Source organism: Muntiacus reevesi, chromosome X (genome assembly GCF_963930625.1).
Source record: "Muntiacus reevesi chromosome X, mMunRee1.1, whole genome shotgun sequence".
NCBI classification, from domain to species: Eukaryota; Metazoa; Chordata; class Mammalia; order Artiodactyla; family Cervidae; genus Muntiacus; species Muntiacus reevesi.
Genome location: NC_089271.1, coordinates 144,703,857 through 144,721,864, shown reverse-complemented (window position 1 = coordinate 144,721,864; position 18,008 = coordinate 144,703,857). Strand labels below are relative to the sequence as shown.

General features: G+C 42.8%; 1 protein-coding gene across 2 annotated transcripts; it reads left to right on the top strand.

The window, feature by feature from the left end:
* The first annotated feature begins 759 nt into the window (after window positions 1–759).
* Window positions 760–17,779, top strand: PLP1 (proteolipid protein 1). 2 transcript variants are annotated; one of them, XM_065915460.1, is made up of 7 exons: window positions 760–888; window positions 9,845–10,031; window positions 11,553–11,709; window positions 12,890–13,058; window positions 13,507–13,580; window positions 14,340–14,405; window positions 15,672–17,779. In XM_065915460.1, the coding sequence occupies exons 1-7, from the start codon at window positions 885–887 to the stop codon at window positions 15,741–15,743; spliced, it is 729 nt and encodes a 242-aa protein (XP_065771532.1). In that variant the 5' UTR covers window positions 760–884; the 3' UTR covers window positions 15,744–17,779. The 2 variants fall into 2 exon arrangements, with proteins under 2 accessions (XP_065771532.1, XP_065771531.1); XM_065915459.1 differs by having other exon boundaries at window positions 11,553–11,814.
* Window positions 17,780–18,008: the final 229 nt, after the last annotated feature.

Here is an 18,008-nt window from a genome sequence, read left to right as displayed (position 1 = left end):
AGCCTGTTCTGTGAATCTGCACAGCATGTCTTCTTGCCCCCTCCCTGGGTCTCCGTTATCCTGTCTATAAAATGATTACAATTCTAGCTTTCTCCAGCTTGGTCAAAATCTGTTCGAGGAATCAACAGCTTGTGTTTTGTCCTCATTCAGTTGAAACCAAGAAGGATTTGGAGGAAATTATTTTTAAAAGACATTTTTTTTTCTCTATTGTGTTTCTAAAACTGGAATGGGAGGAGTTGGGAGAAGCGCTTATTTTCTAGAGTGGTGGGGGAGGGTAAAGGTGGATAGGGTCAAGAACAGCTAGGCATGAGGGGTGGTGCTGAGGCAGAGTTAGAAAGACTAGGAGATCACACCTAGGGTTTTGACCCTGACTGCCTCACCAGGGCTACCACCTTCATGGCCTCCAACACTTATGCTGCCACATCATCTCATACCAAAATAGACCCAAGGATCAGTTGGAGGCTTGCAGGACCTCTTTCTTTTATTTCCACCCCCAAACCACATTTCCAGATGTCTCTGTAGCAAAGTGAAATTCCACATAGGCAAGCTTTGGTGGGGGGTGGGGGGAGAAGAAAAAAAGAAAAAGAGACAATTGGCACTAAAAAGCAGAAAGAGAAGACGGAGGTCTTAGAGAAGGGAGTATCCTGAGGAGGTGGGGACAAGGGGAGGAGAAGGGGAGGAGGAGAGGAGGAGGAAAGTGGGCCTGTCCCTTTAAGGGGGTTGGCTGTCAATCAGAAAGCCCTTTTCATTGCAGGAGAAGAGGACAAAGATACTCAGAGAGAAAAAGTAAAGGACCGAAGAAGGAGACTGGAGAGACCAGGATCCTTCCAGCTGAACAAACAGACTAGCCAGCCGGCTACCATTGGAGTCAGAGTCCCAAAGACATGGGTGAGTTTCAAAAACTTTAGATTGGAAGATTCAAGCCAGAGCATAGGAATTTGCAAGAACTTTGGAGTTTGGAGTTTCTAATGGTTGAAATGAATTGTGTTCTGGCACTTGTTTTCTTTTTCATTCCTTAGCACGCAATTAGATTAACTCCTTCTCTGCTGTACTGATAATGATGCTTTATTGCCAAAGAACTCCAGCAGCACATGGAGAGTCTCACAGGTCCTTGGAGAGAGTGTTTGGAGGGCTGGATGTGGTCATGTGTCCTCCTACCCCCTTACTTCCCTCTGCCTTCTCTTTTCCCTTGGTCCCCATGTACTGGTAATGGCCTGGTCAGCTGACATCCTTGGTTCTGCTGGAGGAAACTAATGTTGGCTGGCTCTCAACTGTACAAATGACTGCTTGCTTGAAACAAAATTTGGGCCCTGTGGGGAATCAGAATGAAATTGGGTGACATGGATTCAGGTTTGGCCATGGCTGAGGAGGCCGATCTCAAGTTCAGGAAATGAAAATAAAGTCCTTAATGGCTTTACCATAAGGAAGAGATATGGGTAGGGCTGTGTGTGTGTGCACACACATGCACACATATGGGTGACCGTATCTAGCAAATATTACAGACTTAGCCTTCCTGAGGGCGTGACTCAGATTCTAAATCCCTGCTGTAACAAGGAGGCTACTGGGACCTTAGGGCTTTTGCTGACTTGGTTGAGTCCTAAGGGCATCTCTGTAGAGAGAAGCTAAATGGTCTGGTCTCTTGTAGTGTTCACTGAGTTCAAGATGTACAGAGCACAAGAATTTTTGTTCATACAGGAGGCCACAGAAACATGTAGACATTGCTCACATTTGGCAAAACAAGAGCAACAGCTTGAATGTGTCCTAAATGAAATGAGAATCAACTGTCCTGTGTATTTACCATCAAATGTATTACCCAGAAGATTCCAAAAACATCTACGGAGATGGGTTTTCAATTATATTAGGCTAGTGTCAGTTTTTAAGTTGCTTCATCCTGAAACACTGAGAGAGCTCTTGAGGCATGTATTCAGGCAGGATAATTAAGAAGGCACGAGCACTGGACTAGAAGTGAACATAATGAGGTTCGAATCCCAGATCTGCTACTTATGAGCTTGGTGACATTGGGTAGGTTGCTATGAATTATTACTTCACCATCTGAAAAATAGGGATAATGATAATTGCTTTGTCTACTTTCAGGGTTATAAAAATAAAAAATAATATGTGGGAGTCCTTTGAAAATGGGCAAACTCTATAACAGCTGTAAATAATAATAATACTAATTATTATACAATGATGCATGTACAGGCTGTCTCTTATTCTTCCTGAAGTGATTGAGCTTTCTTTGCATGTACTTTGTGCACTTGGGTAAGAATTGTCCAGCCGAGTGGGGCCAAATGAGAGGTGAATATTGCAAGAACTCAGTTCCTGTCCTAGATAATGTCAAGAACCTTACCTGAAGTCAGGGCAGCTGATTGGGTAGGTTGTGAATCAAAAACAGAGAGGGAGTAAAGAAGGATGCTGAATACTACTTCCTTAGGGAGTAAAAGCCCTGAGGAAAAGGCAGGAAAAATCAGGTGACCATAGGGACAGTTTCCTGTTACAGAGGCTAGATGATTTCCTCCAGGGAAGATTATTGCAGATGAGGGAACAGTCGAAGCTGTGTATGGGATCTCTTAATCTGAGGGTGAGCCATACTTGGGCTAGGTGCACATGATAGAGTAGCCATTATGTTCTCAGTTATGCAATAGCAAAGTATTGATATTTCAAATGCTTTTTAAGTAATAGACCATCTCTAGCAAGGTACTGGACTGCTACTGCTTCCGACAGGGTGTGTGTTGCTGTTTAACTATTGCACTGGACAGATTATATCATAGAATCTTGGATTGGACTGGAAGGAACTTTAGAAGCTGTCTGAGCTAATTCTCAGTGCAGGATTCCCTTCTCAAATGTTCCTACAGCTTCTTCTTAATCATCCCCAGGAATAGGAAGCTCACTACCTCCACCACGGAGAATCAAGTAGGATCGGAAATGAGGAGGAACAGGGAATTCTGTAGTGTTCACACAAAAGGTTTACAAGGGACATGATAGTTCACTAAACCTTGTCCTGACTTGAGAGAGGGATGTTCCAAATGAGTCTTTTGGATAACAATGGAACTGGAAAAGAGCCAAAGAGCAGTAGCTGATTATTCTCTGCTTAGTAACACAATGCCATTACCGAACAGCAAAATATTGGCTCTTGCAAAGCCTGATGTCTGAGAACAGTGGCTGTTACCCTGGTAACCAGACTATGATGCTTCCCTCCAAAGGTGGCTGTTTGCTGAGCAGTGTAGTTTTGGCTGGCTCACAGTGTGAGTGCAGCCCAGGCAAAAAGTGTGGAGGCAAAGCAGGGGTCCAGGTTTTTACTAAATGCTTGAAGACTAACTGAATCCCATCATGATGGCAAGAAGGCTGCAAGAGTACCAGGAGCTAAAAAGAAAGCAGATGAAAACCATCACATTCACTTACTTTTCCTAGAGACACTGACTAAAATGATCATATGTACCCTTCCCAACCCCACTTCTTACCTCGGCCCAGCAGAGCCAGAGGAGAACCAGGCAGATTAAAAGGTCTGCTCTGATTCAAGGGCCTTTTGCCCTGGCTCTCTGCTAGGAAAGCCAGAAATTTACTCAACAACCTGACAACTAGAACTACGCTCTCAAATCTCTCTGAATAGTAAATAGACCCAAGAAACCCTTGAGAAATGGATAGGAGGGAAAATACAGTCTCCAAATCCATGAAAGCAGATGCCAATGGCATCTTTTTCCCTTGTTGTGTGTTACCTTGAAGCCTTGAAAACCGTTCCCAGGGTTCTTGGTGTTGAAAGAAAGCAACAGTAGAAATGCCCTCCTTGCCCACAGAACTTCAGGTCCAGAAAACATCAATCTAGGGCAGTAAACTGATTGGGAAAGATAACAGCAGCCTTGGCAGGTGAACAGAGTAGCTTTCCCTTCCCTTCCCACTGTCAGGGCTTGCCCAGTGTCAAACTCTCATCGAAAACTCCTTGGTTATTTTTAAATGGTCGTAAAGGTGATCACTCAGCTCTGCACTGGCCTCTGAGCTTTCTGCCAGGCCGGGCTCTGGAAAGGAGTCAGTGACATCCCAAGGAAGAGAACAAGGTTCCCTAGAACAGCTTCACACTGCAACCAAGGGAAGAGGAGGGATTGGTGGGAGACTGGGCTAAGGAATGAAGTATGAAAACTGTTGTCTCTCAGCTTAGTACCAGTTGCTTCTCTTTCATTTTCCCAGAAGTGGGCAAAGTGAGGACAACATGTCAGGGATAGAGTTTAACAACCCAGTCTCCACCCCAGCCTCCCAATGTTTGGGTACAAGTTGGCATACATCAATGCATGTATGCACCCATGCATGTGTGCATGTGTGAGTGTGTGTGTTTGGGGGAGGAGTAGGGAATATAGGAAACAAAGTGGCCCAAATGCTGTTGCCATGGTAATAATAATATCTTTTCAAAGAGGAGGCTGAGCTTCATTTTTATTTAATTATGTCTGCATGACTTGACTATCTAGCAAGCTTGGATTTTCATGCCCCAGTGGCTACAGCACTTGAACATGGTATAAGTGATGATTTCATGTAGGAAAGACAAGATTATAAGCAGGGCTTTGTCTGATCTGGATAAAGCCATAAGCAAAAGTCTTTGTCTCTGGCACCTCCTGATGATTGTTGTTTTACTCCTAGAACCCACCCATTCATCCCCATCCATTCCTGGTACCAGTCACGGCTGCTCCATCATCTTGGCCCTGTCAACTGCGATAGGTCCTGATCAAGTGAGCCTCTGTTCATGGGGTGAGGTTAAGGGGTGGGTTCTGGGAGGAGAGTAAAACTGTAGCTCAGATTAGAGACTTAGAGAGATGGGGCCAGTTTTTCGCTCAATGAGCCTGCCTGTTGTTTAGCTCTATTGTATAGGGTTCTTCTATCTCTCCCTTTGTCAGCTGGATTCAAGGGACAGGCTGGGATTTGTGCAAGGCACAATTGGTCTCTTTCTATCATCCCTTTTGATGAAAGACCTTCCTTTCCTCCCTTTGATGGATTCCCAGATTCAAATTGAATTTCCATCATGGAGCTTGTCCTTGAGGCATGTCCAGGGCATGGGAAAGGAGGGAGGGCTCGGGAGCCCTTGGCTCCTGCTTAAAGAGACAGCATCAGGATCAACCCAGTACCTTGGATAGACAGAAATCTGGATGAGAGTCACAACAGTCCTGTTGATCCTTGTCAGATTCCTGTGAAGAGCATTAATGAGAAGTATTTGAAGTTCTATCACAGATTGATTAGTTTTGGGAGTTTGCAGATACATCTAGCCAACACAGAATATTTCCCCTTTGCTTACATTTTGCCCACAGGGCTTGGTTATACACATTTAAACACTAAATTGTAGGTAGCTTTGGTCTTTGATTTTCTGATATATTTGTTCTCCCCAACAAGACTGAAAGGTCTTTGAAGGAAGGGACTGGGCCTTATAGTTCCCTTTTGTTTCCCACAGTATCTAGGTTATTGCCATATGCTTAATAATTGTACTGATTCCAATGAATGGAAAGGCAAACCCTGGGGAAAGTCATTATTTTTCTGTATGATCTCTCATCAAAGTCAGGTGGTTTAGAGACTTCCCTGGCAGTCCAGTGGTTAAGACTTTGCCTTCCAATGCAGGGGGTGCAAGTTCAACCCTTGGTCAGGGAGCTAAGATCCCCCCCATCCCTAAGAGCCAAAATCTCCAAAAAAACCATAAAATAGAAGCAATATATTATAACCAATTTAGTAATGACTTTAAAAATGATTTATATAAAAATCTTTAGAAAAGATCAGGTGGTTTAATTCAATTTGGTTGCATTGGGTAATATTATTGCTATATAGTTCTTTTCTGCCAATTCTACCATGTTGCAGTCAATACTTAGCCTGGAAATATAAGAATGCCTCTTGAGAGGCCAAGGAACTTCTACAGAATCCCTCATGGCCTTCCTGAATCAAACCGGTACCTTTTCAACCATGAAGTCTTCTGAAATGGAGAACCTTTGGCTTTAGGTTATTGTTCACACATCCCCAAATCAAAGGGAACCCAATGAACCTTTCTCAGAATATTTTGATTGTAAACTTCTTTGAAGACACAATTTATTGCATGTTCTGAGTTTTTCCCAGTTGGAATCCAAAATTTGATTTTTTGCTTGGGCTGACTGGTGGAGATTCTTCACTTCTGCTGAACTTAAATGCCCCCAGAACAAACATTTCATTTCAATGTGAAGAGATGGACATCTTATGCTGATATTGTTGAACTATTTATAGCTGAAAAGTGATAGATATACTCAGGGCCATTTAATTTCAACTCCATGTTAGAGACTCATTAAAGCCTAGGTCTTACTTGTACCTTGCTTCGAGTGACAGTAGAGCAGAAAAGGGGGTGCTAAGTTATTTGAGCTCTAAGAAAATGGAGGAAAAATGGATTGAAGAAGAAAGAATATCAGTGGATGATTCAGAGTTGCTCCCAAGGCTGAGCGCTTTATCACCCAGTAAGAACACTATATATGATACTCTCTGATTATTTGGATGATACAGGGATCAGATAGACTAACAAGGCTTTCCCCCCTGATCTTTACAACCCTGGAGGGGGCATCAGCTGAAACTTAGAGTGGAATTCTGTTTCGTTAGCAAGAGTTCAAGTTTTTTCATTCCTGATCTCACCTGAACCACCATTTTAGCCCTTTCCAGGATGAAAAGGACGGTCACTTGCTAGGGAGGATGGTTCTCCTTACTCTGGGCTAAACAAACAGTTCTTCCATTGTTCCCTGGGTCTGACCCCCTTCCCACCCTCAGGCCTGGAGGCCCCTGCAGAATACAAATGAGGCTCCTGAGATCTCAGGGAAAAAACAAGGCTTCTTTGTCCAGGGGAGCTATGGAGGGTTCTGTCCAAGCCCTGACCCTGTGCTGGGGAGAGAGGGAACAGTGGGGTCATGCACCTTCCCCTCCCTCCACCCCCAGGCTTCAGAGACCTTCTTTACTAGAAGATTCTAAGAGTTTGGGAGTGGGGAAGATTTGGATAGGCAGAGAAGGAAAATGGCTGCACTGTTTATTTCCAAGCTCCTTTTCTTGACTTACAAGATGCATCTAGTATCTTGACCTGTTAAGAAAGAGGAAGATCGGCATATAGGGTTATCATTACCATATGGGAGAAGGCGAGGGTGGGATGTTTCGAGAGAACAGCATTGAAACATGTATATTATCTAGGGTGAAACAGATCATCAGCCCAGGTTGGATGCATGAGACAAGTGCTCGGGCCTGGTGCACTGGGAAGACCCAGAGGGATCAGGTGGAGAGGGAGGTGGGAGGGGGGATCAGGATGGGGAACACATGTAAATCCATGGATGATTCATGTCAATGTATGACAAAAACCACTACAATATTGTAAAGTAATTAGTCTCCAACTAATAAAAATAAATGGAAAAAAAATCGTGATCAAAAAAAAAAAAAAAAAAGAAAGAGGAAGATTGATATCTGAATGTTTCTTGAGAACAATAATCAATTTCAAGTGCTGTTTTTCTCTCTGGCTTATACATGCATTTATGTGCATGTTTGCATTCATGCATGTGCCCCCACTCTGGCACAAGTGTGTGCATATGGGAGCACACACACACACTCATACCCCATGTGTCAGTATCTAATGAAGCACTCTTACCAAGCACAATTCATACTAAGTAAACTCTGCCTCCACTTAGAGCAGCGCAGCTACAAACTGATTGCTTCCCACAGAGGCCAAGTTTTCTGACAGTAGGCCTTCAGTTCTTAGAGAAGGGAGCAAATGCAGTTCTGCTTCAAATGTTAGCTACTTATTTTGCTTGGCTTGGGCTTCTATGCCTCATCTCTGGAGTGACACACAAGAATATTGAGGAAGAGGCTCTTTGAGCACCAAGGAAGGGCTATCATTTTAGGGGACAGTGGGACAGAGGACTCACTCACACCGTGGCCCTGAGAACAGAGACAAATGCCTCTACCTCAGCTTTCTCACGATAGAGATAATTTGGTCCTTCAGAATCTGTTCACATGGACATAGTTCAGGCACATCACCAGATGGTCAAGCACTCAGGGCTAAAAAGAAACTGTACTAGTATTAAGAGAGTCAGGCAAAGGATTCCCCTGGTCCCTGGCATTAAAAAAATGAGCTTTGGATAAAGTCCAAATCTAAAAGTGAATACAACGCATTTTATTTGTGTAAGGAGTTTCAGCATGCTTTTCCAAAATAGCAACTTCTTGGCACATTTGCTATTTATTTGTGTGTGTGTGTATGCACACAAATAATTTATATATGCATATAGTATATCAACCCTGAATAGTCATTGGAAGAACTGATGCTGAAGCTCCAATACTTTGGTCACTTGATGCGTAGAGATGACTCATTGGAAAAGACCCTGATGCTGGAAAACATTAAGGGCAGAAGGAGAAGAAGATGATAGAGGATGAGATGGTTGGATGGCATCATCAACTCAATGGACATGAGTCTGAGCAAACTCTGGGAGAGAGTGAAGGACAGGGAAGCCTGGCATGCTGCAGTCCATGGGGTCACAAAGAGTCAAATACGACAGTGACTGAACAGCAACAATGCATATAATATATACAAAAATAATTCATATACCATATCTATATGATATGTGAATAGATGGATAAAATTTGTGCATATATAATTTATTTTCTGAAGATTTTCTTTTCTTTAATCTTTTGGGATTGTGGCCAAGAGGCTAGAAGGTGCCTTTCTCCATCATCTACTGGATGGATGAAACATTTCTTGTTTCACTCCACATGACACCTTAGGGCTCAGGACTTGTACTTGGGACACAGCTACTCTCAGAATCTGTGACTTCTTACGTGCCCTTCCTGTTTCTCAGCAACACTTGCATGGGGCCTGGGGTACCAGATCTGGGGAATTTCAGAGTCTCAGCATTTTAAGACAGCTGTATTCCCAGGCCCTAGTGTGTTTTGTCATGCCAGAAAGACATTTCATGCTTTGTTGGCTTTGTATAACATCTCTTTGTAGTTGTTTTGACAGAACTCCAGGGTAGTACTAAGGGTGGGGACATTGGCCAAACTGTAGCATAGGGGGACAAGTCAGCCATGCAAAGTGTCCCCACATCATTTAGCCTGTATGTTTACTACTGTGAATAATAGTTATCCTCCCATGACCCTCTCCTGTCCTCTGCCAGTTTCCTCCTTTCTTTGGACTGCTCTCCAGACATCCAGACTAAGAAGAATCAAGCATTCTGTGCCACAAATACAATGTTCAGAAATACCCAGGAACATGCAATTTCAGAGTTTTCCCACCTGAAATGCTCTTTAAGGGTCAACTCTTGTCTGGAAATATCAATATTTCTATGAAATTCGAAGGGCATTTATCCTTTGTAGCCATTTACTAGGCTGCCTGAAACTGTTGGTTGAAAATATCAGGTCTACTTAGCTCATTCTCCTCCATAGACAAAAATGTCCCCATGGCAGTATCTATGTCTTTTATATGTTCACACTCTACATGACACCTAGCACAATGCTGGGCACACAGTAAATACTCCATAAAAGTTGTTAAATGGTGAAAACAAACAAATCAGAAAGATAAGAAAGGAGGGAATGAGAGCATCATTTCTAGTGGCCTACTTGAATACGGATTATTCAAAAACTCATGGACATTTTGGGAATTCAAGGTAAGGATTTATCTTTAAGAATGGAACAAAATATGGTTTGGGGGAGTCAGTCTCACATTCCAAAATTCTGAGGTTCTAGACTCTCTTGCTTTTTGTCTCTGAGGTGACCCCTCCTCCAACCCTGCATCCATGCATGTGAGCACAGGGCCTGGTTGGGTTGGCAGAGAGAGATGAGTGATGAGCTATGTATTGTACATCCCTGACTGTTTGCCCTCCTTTTTCTTCAGGCTTGTTAGAGTGCTGTGCGAGATGTCTCGTAGGGGCCCCCTTTGCTTCCCTGGTGGCCACTGGATTGTGTTTCTTTGGGGTGGCACTATTCTGTGGCTGTGGACATGAAGCACTCACTGGTACAGAAAAGCTAATTGAGACGTATTTCTCCAAAAACTACCAGGACTATGAGTATCTTATCAATGTGTAAGTACCTACTCTCCCCTACCAATCCTGTCTATCTTAGAGACATGAAACTCATCAGTACCTTAGTGACTAGTAGGGGATTGGTGTGGAGCCAGACAGAATTCCTGGGTCTTCCTTCTTTTTTAAAAAACATTTTTTATTGGGATATAGTTTCTTTACAATGCTGTGTTAGTTTCTGCTGTACAAAAAAGTGAATCAGCTATATGTATACACATATCCCCTCCTTCTTGAACCTCCATCTTACCCTCCCCTGCCATCCTACCCATCTAGGTCATCATAGAACACAAAAGTGAGCTCTCTGTTCTAATAGAGCACATTCCCACTAGCTATCTATTTTACACATGGTAGTGTATATATAGTGAAAGTGTATATATATATATATATGGGGTTTCCCAGGTGGTGTTAGTGGTAAAGAACCTGCCTGCCAAGGTTCTTGGTTGGGAAAGTCCTGGGTTGGGAAGGCCCCCTGGAGGAGGGTGTGGCCAGCCACTCCAGTATTCTTGCCTAGAGAATCCCCATGGACAGAGGAGCCTGGCAGGCTATGGTCCATAGTGTTGCAAAGAGTTGGACACGACTGAAGCGACTTAGCATACACACAGTGTATACATATGTCAATCCCAATCTCTCAATTTATCCATCCCTCCTCCCACTCTATGTCCACACATCTGTTCTGTACATTTATGTCTCTATTCCTGCCCTGCAAATAGGTTCATCTGTACCATTTTTTCTAGATTCCACACACACATTGATATGTGTGCAGATCCCACCTATAGCACATCTGAAGCCCTAAATGAAGAGGAAGTGCCACATTCAGGGGAGGAGGTCTGCCTGCCTGCCACCTCACTCCTAACCACACCCACCCCACCCCTGCCCTTGCCTCACATGTTCTCAATTCTGCTAGGTAGGGTTAACATGGACTGAGTTGGAGCCTCTGCAGTGGTCCATATAGAGAATTCGCGGGAGGCACACTGATTGGACAGAGTGGGGCTGCTGCTCTCGTTTCACCACAACACTTGAGTGTGCTCTGGCCCAATACTAAGCCTCTCCTGTTTCTAGAGCAAGTTAGGCTCTACTTCCTTCATCCATCTTCCTTCTTACTTAGCTCCTCTCTCCTCTCTCCTCTGAGGGAGCATCTCTGAAGGGTCAGGCCAAGTAAAGTAGGGCCTCAGTTCTTCAGGTCACAGGGTAAGCCAAATATGGGGGAGGAGCATCTTCTTTTACTTCAAAAAGTGTTAGTTGCTCAGTTGTGTCCAACTCTTTGTGACCCTGTGGACTGTAGCCCACCAGGTTCCTCTGTCCATGGGATTCTCCAGGCAAGAATACTGGACTGGGTTGTCATTCCCTTCTCCAGTTACTTCAATAAGTACAAGGTAGAAGCCTAGAGGAAGCACCTAGTGATTCCCCTAAAGCATCCTTAGCTTTGTCTAGGAGCCTACTCAAGAGTCCAACTGACTTATGCAACAAGGGAACCGGGTCTTCCATGCATAAGATTTTCTGGCTTTGTGTTATCTGTTAACACAGGATCCATGCTTTCCAGTATGTCATCTATGGAACTGCCTCTTTCTTCTTCCTTTATGGGGCCCTCCTGCTGGCCGAGGGCTTCTACACCACTGGCGCAGTCAGGCAGATCTTTGGCGACTACAAGACCACCATCTGCGGCAAGGGCTTGAGTGCAACGGTAACAGGGGGCCAGAAGGGGAGGGGTTCCAGAGGCCAACATCAAGCTCATTCTTTGGAGCGGGTGTGTCATTGTTTGGGAAAATGGCTAGGACATCCCGACAAGGTGATCATCCTCAGGATTTTGTGGCAATAACAAGGGGTGGGGGACAACGGAGCATGAGTCTGTGGCCTCATCCCCACCCAAGGCTGGGTCCTTTCTAGGGGCCTGGCTTCTGAGTGAGGACCTGATGGCTACGGCCAAATGAGAAGGTCAGGAAGAACGTGGTGCCCAGCTGGCTTAGCCTCACTTTTCAAAAGGTCCCTAGAAAAATTTCATCTCAAAAGGGAAAGCCTGAGCTCTGTGGGGTGCTTCATACAATCAGACCATTTCTAAGCCATCTACTGGTACCTTTTTGATCCCCTCCTAGCTGGGACCATAGCAAGAGTAGATCTGACTGCCTAAGAATTTAAAATGCTACTCAGTGGATTGAGATGTAGGTTCCTGATCTGAGAGGAAGGGTGGATCATAGAAATTAAGTAATTGACTCCGAGATGGAATCCATACTATTCTGGGATCCTACATTGTTGAAGGTCCCAGAGGGAACTAGCATAGATCTGCATTTAAGGCCTTATCTGTCAGAGGGCTATTATGCTTCTAGTGAGGTACACATTGGTTTCCAGCCTCTAGAGTTAAAGACCATTTGGGGGCTGAACATCTGGGGGTTGTGTTGTTGTCTTTTGTGGCTAGCAGTTGGCTTAGAAAGGTTTTTGGATTGGAAATTGAAATCTTTTATTGGCTTTATTCAATAACTAGGGATCCAAAGTCCTTTGACAAGGGACATTTTCTAAGCTCAGCCTAAGGCATTTAAATGGCACGACTTTCTTTCAAGATCTCTTTTGATTTCTTCACACCTTATCTGTCCAAACAATCTCCTGAAGCCTTTCTAACCCAGGGGTCCTCCTCACTCCAATCCCCACCCACTCTCCCCCTCCCCGTTATTACTTGGGGCCAATTCTCTAGTAGATAAAATACTGCCAATGACATTTGGCAGAAGTGCCCCACTTACTAATTTCATTTGGCGGAGATCCCTGAAATCTGGTTTCATGTCTGGCACATGCCATTCCAGGATCTCTTTGTTTACATTTCAATGTCTGCAGGCTGACACTGATTTCTAACCACTCCATGTCAATTGTTTTAGTTTGTGGGCATTACCTATGCCCTGACCGTTGTGTGGCTCCTGGTGTTTGCCTGCTCTGCTGTGCCTGTATACATTTACTTCAACACCTGGACCACCTGCCAGTCTATTGCCACCCCCAGCAAGACCTCTGCAAGTATAGGCACTCTCTGTGCTGATGCCAGAATGTATGGTGAGTTAGGGTGGCTTGGCTCTCTTACTCCCTATAGAAGCATGATATATTTGGTTCTTAGGCTAAGGAGGGTGGTAATTATGGGGAGAAATAAGAAGTATGGATGCTTGAATCTTAGTTCATTAATCCCTCTCCACTGAAACCAGAGAGATTTCTTCCCTGAAAAGGGAACTTGTTGGAAGTGGTGGGAGTTTTCTTGGCTGTTTGCACTGCTCTCTCTTAGTTGACTGCTGTTCTGAAACCAGAAGCAGTTCATTTCAATAACAAACAGAAAATTTTGCAACTGTTCAATACTACCTTCTATTTTTTGAGTAAATCTTTAGAAAAGAAAATCCTGATAATTAGTAGGACCCAACTTTTCAGCCAGGATGATTAAAGATGGAAGAAGTTCTCCAGGTAACCCCAAAGCTCTGTGAAGCTTACCTTGTGAGATTTGTCTCTTACTTAGGTGTTCTCCCATGGAATGCTTTCCCTGGCAAGGTGTGTGGCTCCAACCTTCTGTCCATCTGCAAAACAGCTGAGGTGAGTGAGCCATTGGGTTATTTTACAATGAAATGGTGCAAACTGTAACATTTCTATCCATCTTGGATTTTAAGGACTACAGTTTCTCTTTGCTGGGTTTTGAGTTAGCAGATTGCCTTCTATGAAATATCACCTGAGCCAATGAGTGTATACATGTTAAAATATCTAGTTTCCTAAAAACAGCAGAGAAAATCTTCCATTCTAAGGCTTCCTCTCTTAAAAGAGAAATTTGTAGCTTTCGGTAAAGATAGAACTTAATGGGAAAATCCCCCAAGTGAACATTTTTATTCTTATAAACCTTATCAAGGAAATGAGTTGTGCACAGATATTCATAGATTTTATAACACACATTTCATTTGGAACTTCTCAATCTCATTTAAAAAGAAAGTACGTTTGAAAAAGGAAAACACTGTATTGAAAATGGATCTTATGCACAAATGCAGCAGGGGAATAAAAGGAAGGAAGAAGGCAGTAAACTATTTCTTTGAAAACGAAATGTTCTGGGATCCCAGGCACAACCGTGGGGAACCAGTTGATTATTTGGGAGGACTATACTATTTTATGAGTATTCTGTGTTTTGGGTGCTATGGGTACACGGGAGAATGGGAGGCCTATACTCTGGGATGTGGCAAGTTAGTTAGAGATGCCAAATTAACACACACACAAAATATCAACACCTTCTGAAAGTTGTGCTTCACAATCTATAGCACAGCTTATTTTTGCTGTTGCAAGACCCAGTTCTTCTGCATTTTTTTACAGTTCCAAATGACCTTCCATCTGTTTATTGCTGCATTTGTGGGGGCTGCAGCCACACTGGTTTCCCTGGTGAGTTGCCTTTGAATGATCTTGGCAAATAAATGGTCCTGGGATAGCTTGGGGATAGCTATACTGAAAGGTAAAAAGATAAATTCCTTCTAAACTTGAAATGCTGGAGAGAAACTCCTGGGCATAGACAGCAGAGTATAAAGACTATGTCCTTCTACTTTGGGATGGCAAGGCAGAAAATTTCCAAAAATGAGATAGGAACAAGCAAAGTGATGTGAAGGAAGAGGAGGAAAGAGATTCATGGTCAAGAAATAAGATATTGGAACTCCCTGGTGGTTCAGTGGCTAAGACTCTGAGCTCCCAACACAAGGGACCTGGGTTTGATCCCTGATCAGGGAACTAGATACCACATGCCACAACTAAGAGTTTGCATGCCATTGCTAAAGATTCTACAAGCTGCAAAAAAGATCAAAGATCCCATTTACTGCAACTAAGACCTGGCACAGCCAAATACATACATACCTACATAATTTAAAAAAGAATAATAATATGTAGCATTTACAGAGCATGTAACATTGCCAAGTGCTTTGCAGTCAGAAATTATCATTAATTCTTAACACTTCCTAGTCAAATCAGTGACAAGAACACTGAAACCTTACTAAGAATGATTTTTTTATAACCTGGAATTCTATATACCATAAATAGGAATCCATCTTGGATGCCTTCCAAGGGATTTAGTTGCTCTTCTGAAAATACTGGAAGGACCTCTTAACATTATTAGAATTGTTATTATTGATGGTGTTATGGCACAGTGTCAATGTCGTGCCTTCGATATTAAGAACACGGGGTATGAATAAGTGTTGATCTGCCCAGGATCAGCTTGCAGCACTCCTGACTCCCACCGCTGAGGGTTTTCTCCAGAGTTGAGTTGTTCTTCATCTTGTGAAATAAATGGCTGTATTAAGTGGGAGAAGGTTGTGCTGCACAGTGGGGCTATGCCTCTACAGGAAGTCTAAGTCACTCAGACATATGGATAAGATGATGACAGAGCCCAGGTAGTGTTCACTTCCCTGAGGAAAACTCAGTGCTGGACAGAGCAGAGGTGTGGAAAAAATCTGTGTTGAGTTGATTCTCTGGGCCTGTCTCATGGAGGATTTCTAGTCAAGTATACAGGGCAAAAGCTTGAATGTGCTCCTTTGTGTAGAATATTTTTTCTTTATTTACCTGTGATTTTATTTCTACCCTTCCTCATTCCCAAAAGGATTGGAAGAGAGAGCGAGCTGCCTTTTCTACTCTCACTGGTCTTCTCTCTTCTCTTCCCTACAGCTCACCTTCATGATTGCTGCCACTTACAACTTTGCCGTCCTGAAACTCATGGGCCGAGGCACCAAGTTCTGATCTCCTGTAGAAATTTCCCTTTCTCTAATAGCGAGGCTCTAACCACACAGCCTACAGTGCTGCATCTCCCATGTTAACTCTTTGCCTTTGCCCCTGACTGGCCCTCTTCTTACTTGACGAGTGTAACAAGAAAGGAGAATCTCATGGTGATTAATGTCTCTGCGGATTCTCCCCTCTTACGTACCTCTTTTAGTCATTTTGCTTCATAGCTGGTTCCTGCTAGAAATGGGAAATTCTTAAAGATGGTGACACCCCAACTGCAAGTCACAAAGAAATGGAGGCTCTCATTCAATTTTCAAGCATCTCCTGAGGACCAGGAAGTGTTTTCTTCTCAAAGGGCACTTCCACTGATGAAAACAAAGTGGAAAGAAAGATGTTCAGGTAGAGAGAAGGGAGGCACCTGTCCCCGTTGCATCTTGGGAGCCAAATATATTCTCTTTGGTGTACAAAACCGAGAACTCACTCCAGTCTCCCTAGTACCACTAAAGAGAGAAGAAAAAAAAAAAAAAAAGGAATGCCAGCAAAACAATAAGAGCATTTGCCCAAATCTACCTATTGCAGCTGGGAGAAGGGGGTCAAAGCAAGGATCTTTCGCCCATAGAAAGAGAGCACTGACCCTGATGGCGATGGACTATTTAAGCCCTAACTCAGCCAACCTTACTTATAGCATAAGGGAGCATAGTGTTTGTGTAGACAAAGGGGGCTCTTGGCCTTATACCTCGTTAGAGAAGAGAAACAGGGTGTAGTCAGCATCTTCTTACTCCCTTCTCCTTGATAACAGCTACCATGACAACCCTGTGGTTTCCAAGGAGCTGAGGATAGAGAGAAACTAGTTCATATGAAAAAAAAGACTGGCCTAAGGAGCAGCAGTCGCTAGTGGTTAACGGTGTAAACTGGGCCAGCCCTCTGGTAGACACAGGATAGATAACTCTTTGGATAGCATGTCTTTGTTCTGTTAATTAGTTGTGTACTTTGGCCTCTGTCATATCTTCACAATGGTGCTCTTTTCATGGGGTATTAGCCATTCAGTCATAGCAGGTGATTTGAAGATCTTGATTTGTTTCAGACTGATGCACATTTCATATTTTCCAGCTTGTCTATCACTTGTTTGGGGTTGTACCAGAAAGGTCTGGAGAATGATTCTTTGATTATGATTCTCTAACAAATGAAAATTGGATATTAAACAACACAAATGATATGTAAAATTGGCTAGTTCTTGCATCTGTTGGGAGTTTTGACCAATGATTCCGTTCTTTGCAGAAACAGATTTGGTGAATTTGAATCTCAGTTTGAGTAACCTATCTGAATGTCCTTTCTAGGTGGTGGGAGATAATTTGATTTAGTAATGTTACCTTGGTGTGTTAAAAAGTCAGTTTTAACATACAGGTTATTCTCTCCTGGTGCAGATCACATAACCAAATGCACCAGCCATTAGCTATTCTGTTGGTAAGGTTCCACGGAAAAGGAAAGGGGGAAAGAGTTTGAAACCCAAATAGCTCCCAGGTTTCAGTCTTCCCTTTCTCTGTTTGGGTTTTAATGTTGGGTAAAAAAACAAAAAGCTGATTGGTCTCTATTAAGGGAAAGATTTTATGGGTATGACTGTAGGCGGCTCTTTTGATGTAAAGAGTGGTTTTGTTTTCTCCCCCAAAGTGGTTTCAACAACGTTTAAGAAGATGTAAAATCATTACAAAAAAAAAACACTTGATATTTGTTTTCAGCAAAGTATACAAAATAAGCTTCCAGGCTGCATATAGGGAGGAGATGGAAAAGGTTCTGTAAGAAACCAATCAAGATCAAGGAAAGTGAAGTAATCCATACCTTGTGTTTTGTTTTGATTTAATAATATAACAAATAACCAACCCTTCCCTGAAAACTTTCTATGTATACATACACACATATACACATACGAAGAGAGTTAATCAACTGAAAGTGTTTCCTTCATTTCTGATATAGAATTTCAATTTTAACACATATAAAGGATAAACTTTTAGAAACTTATCTTACAAAATGTATTTTATAAAATTAAAGAAAATAAAATTAAGAATGTTCTCAATCAAACAACTGTGTCTTTTAATTGAATTGTTCTGTTTGACCCCACAATAGCAGTTCAACTAATTGTACCTTTATTGTGCTTTGTTCAAGGACCTCATTTATTTTTCAGGTCATCCCAAGTCATTCTCACAACAATTTTCTGAAATAAAGAGTAAATAAATCATTTCTGTTTTTATAGTTGGAGACACTAAGAAATAGAGGCAAGGTAAATTA

Coding starts and splice junctions, on each gene's coding strand:
- PLP1 (XM_065915459.1), top strand. Junction 10,032..11,552: donor TATGAGTATCTTATCAATGT/GTAAGTACCTAC, acceptor CTGTTAACACAG/GATCCATGCTTTCCAGTATG. Junction 13,581..14,339: donor CCATCTGCAAAACAGCTGAG/GTGAGTGAGCCA, acceptor ATTTTTTTACAG/TTCCAAATGACCTTCCATCT.